General features: G+C 40.9%; 1 protein-coding gene across 4 annotated transcripts; it reads right to left on the reverse strand.

Moving 5' to 3' along the window:
* Positions 1 to 601: 601 nt before the first annotated feature.
* APOOL (apolipoprotein O like) lies at positions 602 to 17,887 on the reverse strand. 4 transcript variants are annotated; one of them, XM_040614110.1, is made up of 9 exons: positions 17,813 to 17,881; positions 10,952 to 11,056; positions 10,223 to 10,342; positions 8,622 to 8,676; positions 7,618 to 7,716; positions 6,010 to 6,101; positions 4,279 to 4,365; positions 2,441 to 2,597; positions 602 to 1,004 (listed from the first exon to the last, which is right to left on the reverse strand). In XM_040614110.1, the coding sequence occupies exons 1-9, from the start codon at positions 17,822 to 17,824 to the stop codon at positions 907 to 909; spliced, it is 825 nt and encodes a 274-aa protein (XP_040470044.1). In that variant the 5' UTR covers positions 17,825 to 17,881; the 3' UTR covers positions 602 to 906. The 4 variants fall into 4 exon arrangements, with proteins under 4 accessions (XP_040470044.1, XP_040470043.1, XP_040470045.1 ...); XM_040614109.1 differs by lacking the exon at positions 17,813 to 17,881 and adding an exon at positions 17,249 to 17,352; XM_040614111.1 differs by lacking the exon at positions 8,622 to 8,676 and having other exon boundaries at positions 17,813 to 17,887.
* Positions 17,888 to 19,330: the final 1,443 nt, after the last annotated feature.

Below are 19,330 nucleotides of genomic sequence, written 5' to 3' on the forward strand. Positions count from 1 at the left end.
TTAATTTCTAATTTCATTCTTGTGGAAAAAGAATTTCACAGAAATTCTACCAAGATCAATGGGTGCTGCATATAAACTTCTGGGAAGAAAACAGTTGGCTACCTGCTACTTCTGCATTTTTAATATTTGTCAGCACTTTAAAACTCAAAACTACAGGTTTCTAACTTCCTAAGCATTGTTAATGCATTCTATACAAATTCAAACAGTATCAGTTTCATGGATTAAGCAATCTGCAAACAGTTCTTCAAATATTAGAGGTATGTGAAAACTCAATGCATAGGCTATAAAGGATGTTTTAGATAGTGATGTTTAAATACACAAGCGGCACACAGAACAAGAAGCTGTTTCCATTCACCTTTGTGAAAGAGGCAAATGACAACAAATGACTTTGCCATGAAAAAAAAGTGACTTGTTTATACAAGCATTAAAGGTAATGTTATTCATATAACACCAAGGGTACTCAGACCAGCAAGAAGTTGCGTTTCATTTCAGAGCTGAAAGAAAAACAACAAAGCCTCTGCAAACCCCATCCATCACATTTTTCTTTCAGATCAATGAACATCTGAGCTGAAGCATAGAGATATGTTTACATTTTCAAATATCCTTTGTGAAGTGACATTTATTAACAAACTTGGCACAGAGAAACCTCATTGTGGAGACACTGACAAATCTCCTTTTCTCAGCGTCTAACTGATGACACCGACAAGTGAATTCTCACTACTTATAAGCAGTGAGAAACAAAATATTCACTAAACAGAATCATGTAAGGCAATGATACAAAGTGGGATATAAGAAAATACCTGATTAAAGTGTACCTCCCAAAGCATGTATTGTAAGGATTATTCCTTCCCTTCTTCCCTCCCTCTTATCTGTAATACTTTGCAAAGATTTGTAAGCAGATTTATCTTAGCTTCTAGTACTGTACATATCCACATCTTCGGGGCTGGACTGACCGTGGTCCATAAGTTTTGGATCAGGCTTAAATTTTGGTGTCTTCACTGGTCCTGTTAGAAATAATAAGTAATTCAATTAAAAAAAATAAATTTGAGCTTTAAGGGGGGAAAAAAGCCTATTTTGAGAATTACTGTATTACCAAATGCTTAGAAAAGATCAAAATATGTATGTTCTAGTTAAAACTGTGTAAGTGATACAGGACAATGAAGGCATGTTGTAACTATGAGCATACAGCAGTGGATGGAGAGCAGGTCTTACTCCTGCTCTCCAATACTGCTTCCTGAACACAGCTTTGCCCTACACACAGAAAGGAACAGAAAGCTTGGGACAGAAAAAACCCCTCGGCTTTCTCCCCCTGCGGCTCTCAGGAGCACAGTTGTCTGCCAAAACCAACTGAATCAGTACCTTCCTTGTGGCAGCTGCCAGACGGTAAGAATTCGGAATTAAGACAAACACTCATACCTAGATTCACTTCATGATTTCCAAACCCAATGAACTAAGTTTACTAAAACATTGAGCCCTCACAGCCACCCTGAATGACAATGCACAAAGACCAATGTATTCAATGGTACTGTAATTCCAGAGGATCTAAGAAAGTGTAAGGGCAGGTTTTCTAGGTCTGTGCCTCCCACTATTAGTCTGCTTCTTTTCCAGCCACACCAAGTTGCTTTAACAAAGGATGCTATGTTCCCCTGAAAGCTTTGCCCCATTTGGACTAGTGAAAATAAACATCTCTGACAACACAGATTACTTTAGGGCATGGACATTTTTGGCTGTGTTAGGGACATGAACTAACTCCACCCATGCAAGCGAAGACAGAAGTTATCTATATACATAAAACCACTGAAGACAGTCTGGCCTGAAGCGAATGCAAAACCAGATCAAAGCATTCCACAAACTAAGGCAGAAAAAATACATGCGCAAAGCAAAGAAAAATGTGAGTGTATATTATAGTGAAAATAAAGGGGAAAAAATTTAAAACCCCATTAAGTTCTGCTTGCTTTCCTGAAAAAGTTACACATTCCTCTTTTACCAACATCTGAAAATATAGAGCCCGTTCAAATCAATGAACAGTTAATCAAATTAGCTGTTTTCACAAAAATTCAGCAGTAATCCCTTAAATTACACTTATGGTATTCTGACAGTAGAAAGATAATTTAGGTATTAAACAGAAGTACTTGATGATATCGTCACATTACTAACCATATGGGATACGGTCCACACTACATGGAATGAAAGAAAACATTACTGAGAGAGAACAACAAATATGTAAGAATTCTGATACTGGGACAGGGTCCACAGTGAGAAAATTAGCACCTCCCTGAGGCAGGGAAGAACTTATTAAATGATAATGTGTACAGCATATTCTCTGGAATAATATGCTATGACAGTCTGCTCCCTTTTAAAGCAAGGGTAACTACAACATCAAGTCAAGTAATTGGATTTGCAAGTTGCCTTGAGATTACACTTGAAATATTTAATTCACCTGCTGAAGGCACTGGATCTTTAGTACTCCACGACTCTACTGGAGACGATTCTGTTCTGTTAAATGATCCTGACTTAATAGCAGACTCAGGTTTTGTAGGAGAAATGTCAGTCTTTTTCTTATCTTCTTGCATAACTGATTTTGACTCTTGCTGCAGCTGTGAACCAAACATTAATAAAAAAGCACATGAGTATATGCTTAATGCATTATTGCAAAATAAAGCCTTCAAGCCTGAAAGCTTATATTTTATGAAATTATTTTCAGATACGACATCATACAGAAATACCAACTCATGTTAAGAGTCAGCTGCACACAAGGAACACAGCTGGAAAAAATAAAATGCATGGAAGCACACTCCAGTTCAGATACGACTTCAAATTCACATACAAGGAAATCTACTTTGTCATGAGTATATGCCATAAGTCTGATACTGTGCTTTTACCTGAGACCCTCAAGGGATCCACAAGGAAGCCACTGTTAATTTACAGTTAAGGAACCTATAGTCTTCAACAAGGCTGAAAGAGCATTTAGTTTTTACAGAACACTTACTACCCTTAGTTAACAGAAGACTGAAATATATATCATGTTAACACTCTAGTAATGAAAAATAATACATCGTTTTGGACAGGTTTCACTCAAGGTAAAATATAAAGTTAATAGAAAATGTCTTTACTGCATCAATTCCTTGTTTTGCTATCAGTTTAATGACATTTAACTGAATCTCATTTACAAAACTCAGCATTCTGTTTGTGCTCTTCAGTGGAAATAAAAGGTGAGGATCGTAGAACAATAAAACCCATAAATTTAAAGCAAACTACTTCTAATTCAGAAATTTTCATTTTCTTTAAAAAGAGAAAAAAATCACTGTGCAAAGCTGAAATTTTATGCAGGGATATATCGCTTTTGTCAAAGGTTTACAAATTTCCACTGGAGAAAAACTCTTTCAGGCTGCAGAAAAAACATGTTTAATTCTGGGACGTACTAACCCAAATTCCCTGTGTAAGTTGCAGGAGGTTAATATTCCCCTCTACTTAGTAAACCAGCTGAGGCCTTGCCAGCACTATGTCTTATTTTGACCACTTTGCTTAAAAAAACCACACACCACAAATCACATACAACCCCGCCCCCCCCAAAAAAAAAAAAAAAAAAACAACAGAGAAAGGAGAAACTAGAGAAAGCTCAGAGAAGAACCAGAATTAGGCAAGAGCCAGAAAGCCTGCTGTGTAAGAAAAGTTTATACTACTACAGAGAAGATAACATCAAAAACCATGATAAATTTTCTATCTGTAATAGGTCAATATAAAGACCTATATATTTACTGACCATTTATTCACTATGGCTGCAATGAGGACAGGACAAGGAAAACAAAAAAAACCCACACACACAATTTCTATCACAGGGTAACTAAGAGCCTAGCTGGAAGGGTTGTGGAATTTCCTTCACTGATATGTTTAAGAATAAGGTAGTCATACCTACCGTAAGTCTGTGTGCCTTTATCTTTAATTCAGTGGCCTGCTTAGGACCAAAGCTTGAATCAGAATGGAGTATTTTTGTCAAGATCAAAAATGAGCTTTAACAGAAGCTCATTCCTCTCATGCATCTTTCATGTACTGTGGGACTACACAGGAAGCTCAGTCTCACTAGCTATTGGTCTGAAAGTGGTATCAAACATTACATCAATTAAACACTGAAATGAGAAAAATATCAAAGGGGTTTTGGTGCCTCACGTAACACAATTAGTAATCTTAAACAGTATCACAGAATAGTACTTGACCTTCTAATTTATTTTTTTCTCCCTCTGAATTCATAAGTTACAGTCAGAGCTTCAGAAAGCCTACCTTGGTGACATCTTCCTTCTCTGCCCATATTGATCGCACAGCTTCGTAGGTTTGATGGCTTGCAGAAAATAACTTTTTCCCTGTTACCTATTTTTTTTAGAAAAAAATAACCGATCAGCAGCTTTAAAAACACTAAGATACACAGACCATTCAAATGAAATGCATCTTACTTGCATGTGAACATGCTTGATCCAATGCAAAGACATTGTAATAATCTACTTTTTGAGATCTACTGCGTATTTCTCTCACACCAAGCAAATCCTAAATAATATTTCAACTGGTATTAGAAATCCACAGGTAGTACTCACATGCTACATCTACCTACTCAAAACCAAATCAAAACCCAATCAGCAAAGCGTGTTTTGGCAATGTTAGGACAATAGACTGGAGCACCAGTTTTAAAGGATCCAAACTTGTCTCACACTATGTTGGAAATGATCAAAGAGAATACACTAATACAAAAGGAAAAAAGCCTTAAAAGAGAAGCCCACACACAGCCAAACCCTTCAGTCTATTTTCAAACAGTAATTTTGTAATACTGCAGTAACTATGGAGTACCTGTACAAATGCTCTGTAGAAAGAGTACTCCCCAGCTGCAACTACAAAAAACTGTGCAAATGGTGACACAGAACGCAAGTACATTGGAAGTAAAGATTTAGCTTCCTGAGACAGGGCATAAAGTACAGCGTAGCTCTCCTGTTCACTTCATCATTCAACCCTGACATTTAAGTCTTAGGACAATAAGCCAAGAAATCCCACTGTCTCTTGAGAAACTAACCCTCACTGATTTGCCTATAAGAATAAAACAGCATACCAGTTTAGCAACTAAGATTGCCCAAAGATTTTAACCACAGTATAGGTCTTTGTGATACCTTTCTAAGTACTCTGGAACTATAAAAATACCAAACAAAACCACAAATTAATAAAAGTAACAACTGATTCATCATGATGGAAAGACAGAGATTCAGTAGTAGTTTCTTCAGTCAGGTTTCAGGCTAATGTTCCACAAATCTTTCTGTCAAAACTTAAATCTGATCATTTAACTAAAAGATGGATAAGAACCAAACACAACTAACTAAACTGAATTTTCCTATCTCAGCAATTTAACACAGAAGTACAGTTTTGAGATTACAAATACTAAGTTTGACACAGAACTACAAAGAACTCTTATGAAGCAGTATGTGCTTTCCAAACAGGGCAACACTGGAAAACTATAGAGCAGGAAGAGATATACAGACTTTATCCTGCTTTTCAATTCTTTTGTGTAGAAAAGTACTGTGTGCAAGCAATTCTTACACACAAAATATTAAGTATAGTTCTGCTTTTCTACATAAAACAGGTAGGACACTCTAATCAGGTCAACAACTGCAAGATGACAGTAACTGGAAAACAAGGAATTCTAACAAGAGATGCAATTGTCCAGTATCTCAAATTGCTTATCTTATCAAGTTCAGGAATGCTTTAATTTTTATTTACTTCTATTTCAGCAAGATAAAATAATCTTCATTTATTTGAAAAATGAGGATTAGAAATTGAGAGGCTGCATTTTTAAATTCAGTTATTGTATTAATTTTTTATAGTTATGCAACTAACTCCTATGATGCATTATATGTTTTAATGAAGATGCATGTGAATTCTGACTCCTAGTCCCATGATACTTAGTTGAAGTGAAATGGGAATGTTATGACTAAATTCACTGTTAATCCAATGTTAAAATACAAGTAAACTTACCTTGGCAAATACCACTGACTGAGCCGGGTAACAAACAGAAATTCCTAAAGTAGTAAGTCCCAACGGATAAGCAATTTTCTTAAATCTAGAATCTGTATAAAGCCAAGTATTTCAAATAATTAGACACTAATGAAATGTAAAGCTAAGTAGTTGTACCAATCAAATGGAACTGTTTAACCTGTAACCATTGTTTACTTCAAACATCCCTGTAACGACTGGAGGAGAGAACACTGTGTGATTATAGTTTAGTACAGTCACATTTGCAGGAGATACCGATACTTTAACACTGGTTTCTTGAATGACAAATAATCCCAAAGTCACTTTTCCAATATTGTGAAAAATGAGAACGTCTTCTGTCATTTAGGAGCTGCTGTGGTCCAGTTTTGGGCCCTCACTTCAAGAGGAACAGAGAGGTGCTGCAGCGTGTCCAGGGACTGGGGGGGCTCAGCCTGGAGAAACAGGGCTCGGGGGGGACCCCATGGCTCTGCGGCTGCCTGAGGGGGCTGCAGCCGGGGGGTCGGTCTCTTCCCCCAGGGAACCAGCGACAGGACAAGAGGGAACGGCCCCAGGCTGTGCCAGGGGAGGGTCAGGGGGGATCTCAGGAGAAATTTGGAAAGGGTGGCCAGGCTGCCCAGGGACCGGGTGGTGTCACCGTCCCTGCAGACGTTTAAAAAACATGTTGATGTGGTGCTTAGGGACATGGTTCAGGGCCAGGCAGAGCTGGGTTAACGGCTGAACTTGCCGAACTCAAAGGCCTTTTCCAGCCTAAAGGATTCCGATTCCCTAGCTCCACGCGTACTTTCCTGAGGACACAGACTGCAGCCAGGAGCCTGGAAACTGGGGCCTCTGTTCAAACGGGGGAACAGCTGGGCCAGGTTCAGGCTCCTGTTAGTTGAGAAGAAGCCCTGATGACAGGTACGTGCAAGTCTGTCTTTTTTTTAATCCATCCACCAAAAAGTAACAGGATACGAGAAGAATGCTTTTACTAATCTGCTAATATTTTGATCAACTTATCTGCTTTGTGAAACATTCAGATAAAGACAGACTAATGGATTACAGATCAACAATTTCTGAACAATATTTTCTGGCAGGTTAGGTATTATTCCTCTAATATTTACATTGAAAGGGAAGGCGGCTGTATCTATTAAACTACCCTTTTAGCTACAAAGCTGCCGAAACCATGCCTTCCAATGTGTATTCTCTCCTACCTGTTAGCCAGATGCCAACATTCTTTAGTACCTTCCCTCCAAACCCTTTGTTTTCACTACATTCAGTAACCTTGCCTGTTAATTTCCTTCCGATTTTCCCCCATACAGACATTGTTTCCAAAAAACAATAATGAACAAACTCAAAACAAGTGCCCTACTTGGAATTTCTGTTGATTACACCATTAAAAATCACTACATAATCCTGCTCTGTCTATTATGTCTTAGCCAGCTTCTAAAAGTAGTATTTAATATTGTCCCTTCAATGAATCAGGAAGGACCTTTTTTAAATACTAGTTACACAGGGTTTGGCCTATGGTTCAGAAAACCATAATGAACCATTAAAATTACTACATGCTACATATTCCACACACCAATAATGAAAATAAGCAAAACCCCCTACCTTTTCTTGCCAGGACTATGCCAGCTAAGCCCGATATTGTAATTACACCAACTTTGGGAAGAAATTCTGGTGGTGGATTCTTCAGGTAAACATAAGCATCTTAGAAAAAAAAAACAAACCACACCAAAAAAAGGCATAGCAATTCAATATTAATCCTTTTATTTTATTTCCCACTTAAGAAATAAAGATGGAAGTAAAATTATGAATATCCAAAACTGAAAACAGCCCAAGACTGGATTTTTTGTTAAAGAATGAAGGTGCCTTATTTTCCAGTCTACGTTAGACAGAACCAGAATCACAGTCATTAAAACACAGCAGCAAAGTTAACAATTTTTCTCCTTAGATACTTTTATGTGTTTTGTAAAATGTTAATCTTTAGTAAACAAAAGCATATTTTTAAATTTTGATTTTACTATGGGTTAATATACATTAAATGAGACAACATGTATGTTGTAATCTCCCAATAAGCTATTTTCAAGGAAAATAACTTACCTATAGTTTCTGATACTGAACTTGAATGCTTATAGCTTGTGCTAGAATTAAGAAGCTGTTACATAATTGAGACACTTATAATGGACTTTCCATCCCTGCACGTTCCAAGACCTGACCGGACAGAGACACACATCAGCAACCTACCTTGGCCCTGCTTTAAGCAGGTACCTAGACTAGACGATCTACAGAGAGATCTATGGATCTATAGAGATTCCAACTTCAATGATTCTGTGATACTAGGATTTTAAGAACAAAGCTAAAATCAGAGGAATAAGAAGTACTATTTAGTTGGTCATTTCTCTCATTTGAGCACAGAAATGACACTCCATACTGAATTAACAGCGGTCCCAGGTTTCCCCACACACACTTGCAGGAAGTACCCCAGTGCACTCCCCTTCCAGCTGGTCCCCCTCCTCCCCCCCATGTAACTAGAATTTGCTGTTTCAGCCACCTTTCTAAGTCAGAAGGAGAAACAACAGAAAATGCTCAATTCAGAGATACGATCTGCCTACCTTTTCCAAATTGAATTGAATCCATTATGCCATTTTTAACAAAGACAAAAGCATCCTACCAAAAAAAAAAGAAAACCAAACCAAATGTAAAATCTTTGCAAAAGTTTTCAGTACAAAACTACGCAGTTGGTAGATATGGCTCAGCACAATGAGACAAAGAAATATTATGTAACTTTTAAAAAAACCAAACCAGATCAGTGAACTTCTACAGAGGCCATGCTGAGATCTATCTCCTTTTTGACTACCATATTTATATTTTTAATGCTTCCATCCATACTTAATTTTTAAAAAGGTATCTTTAATATAGTAAGATCACTTTCAAAATTGACATCTCAGAATCAAAACTCTCGGGGAGTAAAACGCCTGGACGCCAACTGTGTAATGTAAGAAAATTCAATTATAAAATACAATCTCCTCTTCCATTGAGAGACTTACTCAGTAAAACTGACTTTGCCTTTTAGTTTGTAAAAATGGTGCTCACTTTCACTGAAGATAAGCAATACTGATTTGGTCTAAGACGTGTGCTCAACTAGTTTGCATTACTCCCTTCAAATTTTGGTTGATTTAATTACAGGCTTTTCTTTCTCCAGAAAAAAAAAATTCCACTAGCCTATTATTAGTATCATTTTCCTCAGATTGCTAAATACATTGAGTAAACACACATTCTTTAAGAGATTAATGAAAAAGAATGTCATCTTGAATCATTTCACCAAAATAATTTGTTTGCAGTAACACAGAATTTGTACCACCAGAGGTCACTGCTAGTCAATCTCGGAAACATTTGATTCAGGGCATGGAAAAGCGTGATACAAATTGATAACTAAATTATTTCAGTTATCAGTCACAGACAAAGTCTTCCCAGACCAGTGGAATCAAAATGTAGAGAAAATACAGGAAGACATGTTAATTTCTTCGCCTTTTTCAAATAATAGGGTCTACTTTGTTCACAACAGAAAAATACAAGCATAATATGTCATACTAACCACAGCCATAGTGTAGAGCTGTTATTTACTAGCAGTTAAGAGCATGGGACAGGTATCCCATTTCCTTCTATGCCTAGAACATTCATTAACAGAGTTGTGCGGTATTTTTGATAACTAATTAGTAATAGCCTGCTTTAACAGTTACATCGGACACACTCAGTTTTGTCTTTCCTAAAGTATCTAAATCAGGTCTTTTAACCCACCCTTTGGAAGCAGCTCTCTCTGCGGACTACACCTGGAATTTGAGATTCCTAAATGCTATCAAATTCTGCTTGCAAGAATTTACCTATGTAACTGTTGCTGTAGAAGTTAACCAAGAGATATTTCTGAATCTGACACTGAGGGTTGGCCCAGATCCAGTGTAGCACTGACGGAAGGGGACCTATTCAACTCGCTGTCTTTTGATTTGCAAACCAGGAGAACACACATCTCCCACTATAAGCACAGCAGAGAAAAATGACAGAAGGGTTCATTTTTGCATCTTAAATCACAGGTGTAGGCTAGGACAAGAAACTGCAAAAAACCCTCCAGGATGAGTTTTCCATGCTTGCTTTCCAATGTTTTAGTCTAGTGCTGTCAGGCACTGTGTAGGAACCTTGGGATGCAGGTACTTCTTACCCTGCACCATCCAACATAGCGGCCGGTTGTCTGTCTTACTGAAGAAAATTGCTTCTGCAAGTGACCAGGCTGTTCTTCTATGTATTTCGATTTCACAGGTGGCGGACAGTAAATTGGAAGCTGGAAAGAGAAGCGTAACTGTACTGCAGGGAAATAATTTTGTATACTGATTACTATTTACACCAAATACTGTTTATCAAGACAGCAAATCCTTAGTGTTCCCATTACAGCAGACAAAACCTCTATATTGAATTATGCTCTTCTATATTTACAAATTTTACACGAGTGTGACTAAAGGTTAATTCTTCAGAAATGAAAATTGAGAGTACTGTATAGGTTCTAAGAAGTAGAATTACTGAGTATGACAAAATTACCTTTTATGCAGAAAAAGTGCAAGCAAAAATAGCTTGAAGATGCATGCACGTATTACTAGAAATCGTACAATAGAAAAAGACTATTATTATCAGTATTATACCCTTTTTACCTTTTCTGGCTTCAGTCTGGAAATAACGTAATAATGAAAATGCAGTAAGATTTTAATAACTCGCTAGTGAAACACTTCATGTTTTCTTTGTGCTACATTGGTTGGTTACTTAGGAGGTAATTTTAATCATGTACTACTTAGCTATGTATTTTACTTACTGAGTAATATAATTCAATGGAAAGAGATGGTATTCTGCAGGTTCTTCTAGTATTGTTTCAAAGACTGACAAACAGAAAGATTCTTACCTGATTTGGCTTCACCAGCTGACTTTTTGATTCCTTTTCTGTTGCTGCATATACGGTAATGCATGCAAATGGCAGACCAGAAGAAACAGCTGCCAGTTTTGCGACCTGGGACAGACAGATGAAAAAAGGGACTCTTAAGGCAGAAATAAAATTTCACCCCAGTAAAATCTGGATTTTCCTGTTGTGCTGTGCTTCATCAAGTCTGCGATTAAAGAGGTCGCTTTTAAAACCATTTTAAAACAGTATGCCTTTTAGGAACCTCTTCTGTCTTACATAAAGTTTTTTCTCAAATTACAATGGTAAAAAAAAAAAAGCCCGAGATCACCGGTAACAGTTACGTCTAAAATACAAGGAAGAATTTTGTCTTCAAAGCCATGTTGATGCTTTTGTTATCCCTTAAGGTATATTAAGTTCCAATCTATTCAACATACAGGTATTCCCAAGTCAATGAGTTACTTGTTTCAGCAAAAAGTGCCTCAGTTTTATTTACAGGAACTCTCCATGACATCAGACAAAACGTCAGCTCCTTTCCATTCCAATTCGTAGAGTGGTTCAGCTATCACCTGTTTGCAGTAACTGCATGCTGACAATTAACGGAAATGAAAATCAGAGCATCACAGCCTGGTTTGGGCTGGGAGGGAGCTGACAGCCCCCCGAGCCCCAACCCCCTGCCAGGGGCAGGGACACCTCCCACCAGCCCAGGGTGCCCCCAGCCCCGTCCAGCCTGGCCCTGAGCACCCCCAGGGATGGGGCACCCACAGCTGCTCTGGGCAGCCTCTGCCAGCGCCGCCCTCACAGGGCAGAATTTCTTCCCAGTATCTGCCCTAAGTCTGCCCTCGGTCAGCTTAGAGCCATTCCCCCTTGTCCTACTGTGACCAGCCATATGAAAGGTCTGTCCCCATCTTTCTTATAAGCCCCCTTTAAGGGAGGCAATAATGGGAACTAAGAATCACCTGCTGAATCTTTCAAATCACATACATTACTATGTAAATTACAGATATACAGGTTTGGTCATGTCATGGTTTAACCCAGCTGGCAGCTAAGCACCACAGAGCCAGTCAGTCACTCCCCCTCTGCCCTGTCAGAGGGACGGGAGGAGAACTGAGAAAAAGGTAAAACTCAAGGGTTGATATAAGAACAATTTAACACCTGAAATATAATAACAACAACAATAACAGTAATAGAGAAGGGGAGATGAATGAAGTCCAAAGGGAAGTTAAAAAAAACAAGTGATGCACAATACAACGGCTCACCACCCCCTACCGCCGCGCAGCCAGTCCCCCAGCAGTTATCTGCAGACCCTGGCCAACCCCAGTTTATACACCCAGCACAACATCCCACGGTATGGCACATCCCCCGCCTTGCTGGGGTCAGCTGTCCTGGCTCTGCTCCCTCCCAGCGTCTTGTGCCCCTCCAGCCCTCTCGCTGGCAGGGCCTGAGAAGCTGAAAAACTCTTGACTTAGTGCAAACATCACCCAGCAACAACTAAACCATCAGTGTGTTACCAGCACTATTCTCACCCCAACCCAAAACACAGCACTGCAGCTGCTACTGAGAAGAAAATTAACTCTGTCCCAGCCAAAACCAGGACACGTCATGAAAGCTTTATGTCTACTTAAAACATTAATTTGGAAAAAAACATTGTATATTACACAAAGCTTAAACTCAAATGCAGCTTCAAATGAGTATTTTTTAAATTGCTGTCTTCAGATTCCGGTCAGAGCTGGCACTAAGCACACTGGCATACTACGTTTTAAAAAACTTGCCACAACATGTTGAAGCATTTGCAACTTTGGTATGTTACGGCTTCTTCTGTATCAGTAAAGAATTTTCTGTCCCGTTCTTCATCTGAAGCATTTTTGAAACTTTAAAAATGTGGAAACAAGTATGAAAAATGTTCCCAGGGTCTGCATAGAGATGATGGTGGTGGTAGAGTGCCAGAAAAATAGAAAGCAAGGAAAAACCAACTTGATTTTGACAAATACCTTAAATCCCTAGTATAAAACTCCACTATATCCTCATTGTTATCTCATCTTCCAATTGGAAATACCCTGTCAAAGGAGAGGGGTTTACTCCATACCATTTATTTATAATAATAAAACCACAATGAACATGAAGCCAGGCAAAAGCATCACCCTGAATGAGCTCAGTTTCATGAGAAATCGATCACAAGCAGATCAAACTACTCAAGACAGCACGACACCATCGCTTCTAAAATAAACTGTGCGATCATCAGCAAAACTTTCAGACCATACAATCACAAAGCCACAGGAGAACAAAGGAGGATGCTGCAATGAGGAGAGGACTGTTAGGAACCAAGGGGAGAGCAGACAATACCAGAGCTGAAAGCTGTAGGATGAAGCTAAGAATTATTCTTCAGCTACGATTTTTTTGGCATGGGAAGCTAAGGGGAGGCAGGGTTACTCTAACGGTCTTTATTAATATATAATATGCCCACTCTTAAAATACAGCCAGTGTGCCCCTTCCCTCTCCTTGAAGCATAAAACTTTCTTGTCAGCATAGTTATTGCACCACCCTAAAAGCCTGCTAGTGGCTACCTATTTCATGCTTTTCTTCAATATGTAAATGGTAGGAAAATGTGCAGGACCGAGCTCGTTTTGCTTCGAGAAACAGAACCCCACCACTTCTTCTCTTCAGGCCAGGATGACGTTATAACATTTCTGTAATGCAGCTACATCTGCTGGAAGCATCAAAACAAGCCCACAACCCCAGCACAGCCAGGCTGGCAAGTCTCAGCTGGCAAAGCCATCACTGTAAGCCAGCCATGTTGACCAGCATGTACTACTTGCTTAATTTACATAGTGACACTCCAAAATACCTTTGCAGATGAAGTGATGCAGGCCAGGGGGGCACTGACAGAGAACTGCTAGGCAAGGCCACTAGATGAAAGCTGGGGATACAGCCCTAAGGAACTCACTGTGACAGGAGTCCCAGTCAGCAGAGATGGGGACAGCACAGAAGCATGTATGGAAACACAGCCATGCCGAGATCGTGAACGCTGACCAGCACTGTGAAAAAGTTCAGTTAGTCACATGCTGACAAAAGGTTTAACATATAATGGTATTTAAGGTTAAACGTGGATGATCTAACATGCTTAGTACAACTTTGGTTATGACTGCTACACTGAGGAGTACTTGCCATTCCTCCTTTCAGTGCCCAACAGGGCCACCTCTGCTACCTCAGCTGTGCCCAGCACGGGAGGGCAGCTCTCCCAGCACTGAACCACCCCCAATACAGAAAAGAGGGACAGAGGGTGGCAATAACCGACATATGAACCAATTAACACACTAGCTGTCTTTCTGATAAAGCCACTTAGACCAAAATGCCAGTCTGGGCCACAGAAGGTTGTCTACAAAGGGACAGCCACCTCCCACCCCTAAAGTCTGTATTTTTGAAGATTTATTAACGAAAACTGTTTAAAACTTATAATTCAGATTGCTTATTTCAGTACAAGATGCTACGAAAACACACCAATTTTCAGTAGATATGAGAAGGAAAATAAAACTTAAAAGTGAGAAGTGAGAAAGCATGAAAAAGTTTTAATGTTCACTTAAAACTTGATTAATTTGTTTTAAAACCTCTCAATGGAGTTTATTGTGCTAAATGTAGAAGAGAAAGCTATAAGGGAATGATGAAAGTACCCAATTCCTGACTGTCAGTAATTGCTTTATTCTGGATGCCTGAAGACAAATGCATAAATGTTTAAAACCCTAAGTGAACAGCTGTACTATCTAACATTTACGGTGGCACAATTATTCCAAGGTTTCACTCTTTTCCATTGAAATCACAAAGAACCGAGGTGGAAGAAAAGGAACACCACCTTGACTGCACTAAAGAGGCTTTACTGCATTTAGCTGTTTTATCCTCTTCCTTTACCTAATGACTAAGTATGTTAAAAAGCCCTCAATTAGCTGTTGTTTCTAGTATTGACTTATAAAAACAATTTAAATAAAAATTACTTCAAAGCACACTATGTATTAAAGAAGGAAAATCATACATTGTTTAGTTAAAAAATCAAAAGTTATTTTACCTATGAAATCTTCTGAAAAAAGTTATTGAGAATTAAGAAATAGCAGGATCACAGTCATACCAAACACTACTAAAGAAGTATGGAGAAAAACATCTGCAACAAGCTCCAGGTGTCAAAAGTCCTGGAATTACATGGTCAACCAGAAGAATGACTCCAGAATGTCAGTTGATGGTTGATGCAAACAAAAATCACTTTAATGATTCAGGAAATATTTTAAATATTTTTTTTTAATTGAAAGACTTTAATTCAACACCTGCTCTGCTTTTTACTGCTAGCCCTGCGTTTACCTGAATGAACGTTCTGACCTAAACCCTATGAAGCTAACAAAAGAAAATCACCCAGATTTTCGACAGATCGAAATACCAGCAGTTACAAAAGCCACGAGCCCAGATGACATCTTCTGGAGATGAAGTCTGTACGAACATAGTTCTAAACATCTCCAGGATTACAGACACCAGAAATTATACTGGAAATTACTAGCCTTAACGCCCTGATGGGGGAAAGGTCAATGGCAACAGTTATAATACTTCCTGTAATGCCACTGCCATCACATTGCAGCACGTACCACCAGTAGGCTGTTTTTCTTTCCAGGCATAAAAAGCACACCACTTATTTCAAAGCACTAAACAGTGCAGACTAACAGAGACGGTATTATTTTTTATGAGCAGACTAAACAGCAATTTGCTGAAGAAATTTATTATATGTTCTCCACAGAAAATTGTTACAGCTATGCCTTTTAATAGCACAACTACAGTAAAACCAATCAAAATATAATAATGAAACTGTCAAATGTACCTGGATAATTTTGGTTTTAAGTCTTTGATTTCAAACAATCTACTTCAAAGTGTCAGAATCTTATCAAAGATGAAAAACAGATTCTATAAAAAAAGTTAAAGCCACGTCACTATAAAGAATTCACTATCTTCCAACTTGAAAGATTCAGAATACAAACTAAAGCATAATAAAACCATTATTTAATTTATGTTGATCTCCAACACATTAAGTATTGTTTCCCATTAAAACTGCAAATTCTGTATATTTGCTTCAAGAACTGGAGCACAAATAAGGAAACTTGCCATGAAGGTAGGAACAAGCCTCACAACAAAACCTGGTAATCAAAGGAGCAGACTATATGCAAAAATCTGATGCACGTGTGTATATATATGCCTTCTATATCACAAAGCCAGAGCCTACTAGCTGGATTAAAATAAGAGCAAATTTCAGCAGCTACTGCATGTCGTATTTTCAGCAGAAAGTTCTTACTCAAAGAGTAATAAGCACAGGTTTATGGTTTTCTCCTGCCACTTACACGTCTTGAGGTCGAACGAAGAACTGCCTCCTAGGCTTTTCATTTATTTTTCACAGGCGCTACATGAGACGCGATGACTGCCAAAAGCTTCTAGGCCTAATCCAGTATTTTGATTTGGATATACATTCACAAAGCTCGACTGACAGCTACAAAAAACTGCACGAGTGGAACAGAGCACCCTTCCACTTCAACTCAACTTACTGACACTACATAGATTTGTTCTTAACCTTCGTCTGCCAGATGGTAACCCACAGGGAGTAAAAACTTCAGAATATAACTCTATAATAACTTTTCAAAGTAAATAATAAAGAACACACACACAAAGTTATGTCACTTCTCTGAAGATATGGAATCATTCAGATTAATGTACTAAACTGTACTACTTCGAGATGACTTCGCCATACAGCAAAGCCAAATACAGCTTCTCTTTTCTGGTACTTGTCTTGTAACAAACTGAGGTAAAAAGGCTTCATTTTTATTCTCTGGCCATCTGTCCTCATTCTCATCATCTTTTCCTTTGCAAATATATACACATTTTAAATGTTTTGCAAATCTAAGTATGAAGATTCATGTAAGAGCAACCTACTCAGCACTATGACTATGGAAACTGGAAAATTTGTCTAAATACCTGAGATAAAAGCCTAGCTTTTTACAGACACCTTTTCCTCCTGTTTAAAGACACTGTATTGTCTCGAGAATTAGATATTGCAGATGTTTGTGACCCTGTTAGTTTGTAAGGGCATGATTTTAACATCCTCGTTTTAGCGATGTGTAACACCACTCCACAATGCTACCACCAAACCAGTACCTTGGTGTTGCATCTCGAGTAAGGGGCAGCAGTTTCAGAGGCTGTAAGGAGGTGGAGAACAGCCAGAACAAAAATAAGAAAAATACTTTTTTTTTTTATTCCCTGTGTACAATTTAACCATCGCCTTACCCTGCTCTTTCTACCTCCAGTTCTGTAAGGGAGAAGGCAACACCGAGACCTCTGACTTTCCCACCGCTCCTTCATCCGACCGCCCGGGGCCGGGCTGAGGGGACGTCCCCGCTGCGGGGGCGGCCTGCGCGGGGTGACGGCACCGCGGGGCTCCTCAGCCCGCCGGGCCCGCCCGCCGCCGCCTGCCGGCCCCGCGCACCCCCGCTCCGCCCAGGCCCGGCGAGGCCTGGGCGGCGCAGCCCCGGGCCTGGGCCGTACGCACCGGCGCGGCCAGCCCTGCCTCTGACCCGCCGGCCCCCGCAGCCCCGCCGGCACAAGGGGCTCCTTCCCTCTCCGCAGCCGGCGGGGCGCCCGGCGGGCCGCGGGGGCTCGGCCCGGCTCTGACGGGAGGGGAGCGTGCGGGCAGGCCGCGCTGCTCCGGGAGCCGCCGCACGGCGGCGGAGCGGCAAGAGGCCCCGCGGGGCGTCCGCCGGCTCCCGCAGCGGCCGAGCGGGAGGGGTAGCCGGGCCCAAGGCAGCCGCCCCAGCCGCAGCACCGCCCTCCTTCCCACCAGGCGGCACTCACCTTGGCCGCCATCTTAGCGACAGCCCCGCGCGGCCGCCTACGGCGGGCGAGAAGGGCCGCGCGAGCGGGGCGGGGCTGCGGGCGGGGCGGGGCTGAGGGCGGGCTCCCCTCCCCCTCCGCCCCCCGGGGCCGCCGGGCGGGGGCGCCGCCCCCTCAGCTCTAGAGCCGGGGCGCGCTGTCCCCCGCCGCTCCGCACGGCGCCGGAGCCATTAGCGGCCGCCCAGCACCGGCCGCCTGAAGGCGCGGGCAGCGGGGCGCGGGCACGGCCATCTCCCTGATCCTCGCGTTATTGTTATTATTTTTTCCCTCTTAGCGCCTAGAAGAAAACGCTCTCGCCTCAGCACACCGGGTGACTGACTCCATTTCAGCCCAGAAAGAGCAAACGCCCCACGTCCTCATTTTAACGCACGACGCCCCCCCGGCCCCTCAGCAGCGCCCGCCCTGCCCACGGACGAACGGCTTTGGGCGGGGCGGGGCGGGGCGGGGCGGGGCGGGGGGAGGGCGCGCCCGCGCTCTCGGTCGCCCCGCGCGCTCCCGCCGTGCCCGCGCCCCGCACGCGCCGTTCCCGCCCCGGCGCCCCGGGCGTTACAGAGCGCACACGGCAGCACAACGTCTAAGTGCAGATAATTCGTTTATTGAGGTCCAAATGTACAACTGAAGTTCACAACATTTTATTCCCCCCCCCCCCCCCCCCCAAACAAAAGCTTCTTTTGAATTTAGGAAGAATAAATGTTCTTTTTAATAATGTACAGACTCTATCTCTTAAATAAGTTAATATCTTTGAAAAAAGAGCAATATGTTCCTTTTTTAATGTTGCAGTGCAACTTACAACTTACACGTCTGTGCAATGTACCATGAGGTATATGCCCAGTGAGCAACACACAGTGAAGTTTTCCATTCGTAAATTTTCGTTGTAGACACACAAAAAGTTACCAAGTTAATCTGTGATAGAAAAAACGCAGCCGGTTACGGTAATTCACACGGAACTCATCTGAAAAGAGGGAGAAAAGAAACCTAACGTTCATTGCCTATAGAAACTATTGGGTCATCTCTTGACTATATAGACAAGTATAAAATTAAAAAGACTGTTGTGAAACTGAAGAAATACTGTATCACCCAGGGGTTGAAACCCAGTTTTACCTGCATTCGCCTAGAGCAGTTAATTTTCTCTCTCTGTAGCGTCCATGAGCTGAGGGGCTTCACTACGGCGTCGGTCAAGCATCTGCTCCTAAAAGCGCTTAAGCAAGGTGGTGGCTATAGAAAAGTTGCAAACTCTCCTAACCTGCGGTCCGCTGGGACATTCCCCCGGCACAGGCAGGTGGGTCCCCGTCACCTCAGTTCATCTCACAGCTGGTTAGAAAAACAAGGCTGAACCATGGAAGATTACTGGTGTTTGAAGCTTCGACACTTCAAACTTTTCAAGATGGCTCTAAAATACGTATTTTTCATAACGACAGAAAATATGTATTTATTTTAGAAAGAATCATCCACAACATAACTTTGTGTTAAATAACAGTT

This window comes from Falco naumanni, chromosome 14, assembly GCF_017639655.2.
Source record: "Falco naumanni isolate bFalNau1 chromosome 14, bFalNau1.pat, whole genome shotgun sequence".
In the NCBI taxonomy this organism is placed as follows: Eukaryota; Metazoa; Chordata; class Aves; order Falconiformes; family Falconidae; genus Falco; species Falco naumanni.

Bases quoted from the DNA above. Each gene is read 5' to 3' on its own strand.
- APOOL (XM_040614109.1), bottom strand. From the start codon at position 17,323: ATGAAGGAGCGGTGGGAAAGTCAGAGGTCTCGGTGTTGCCTTCTCCCT. The intron at 6,102-7,617 runs GTAGGGGGTTTT...GGCTTTATACAG, and splicing joins CATAGTCCTGGCAAGAAAAG to ATTCTAGATTTAAGAAAATT. The intron at 1,005-2,440 runs GTGAATTAAATA...TATTTCTAACAG, and splicing joins AGATCCAGTGCCTTCAGCAG to GACCAGTGAAGACACCAAAA.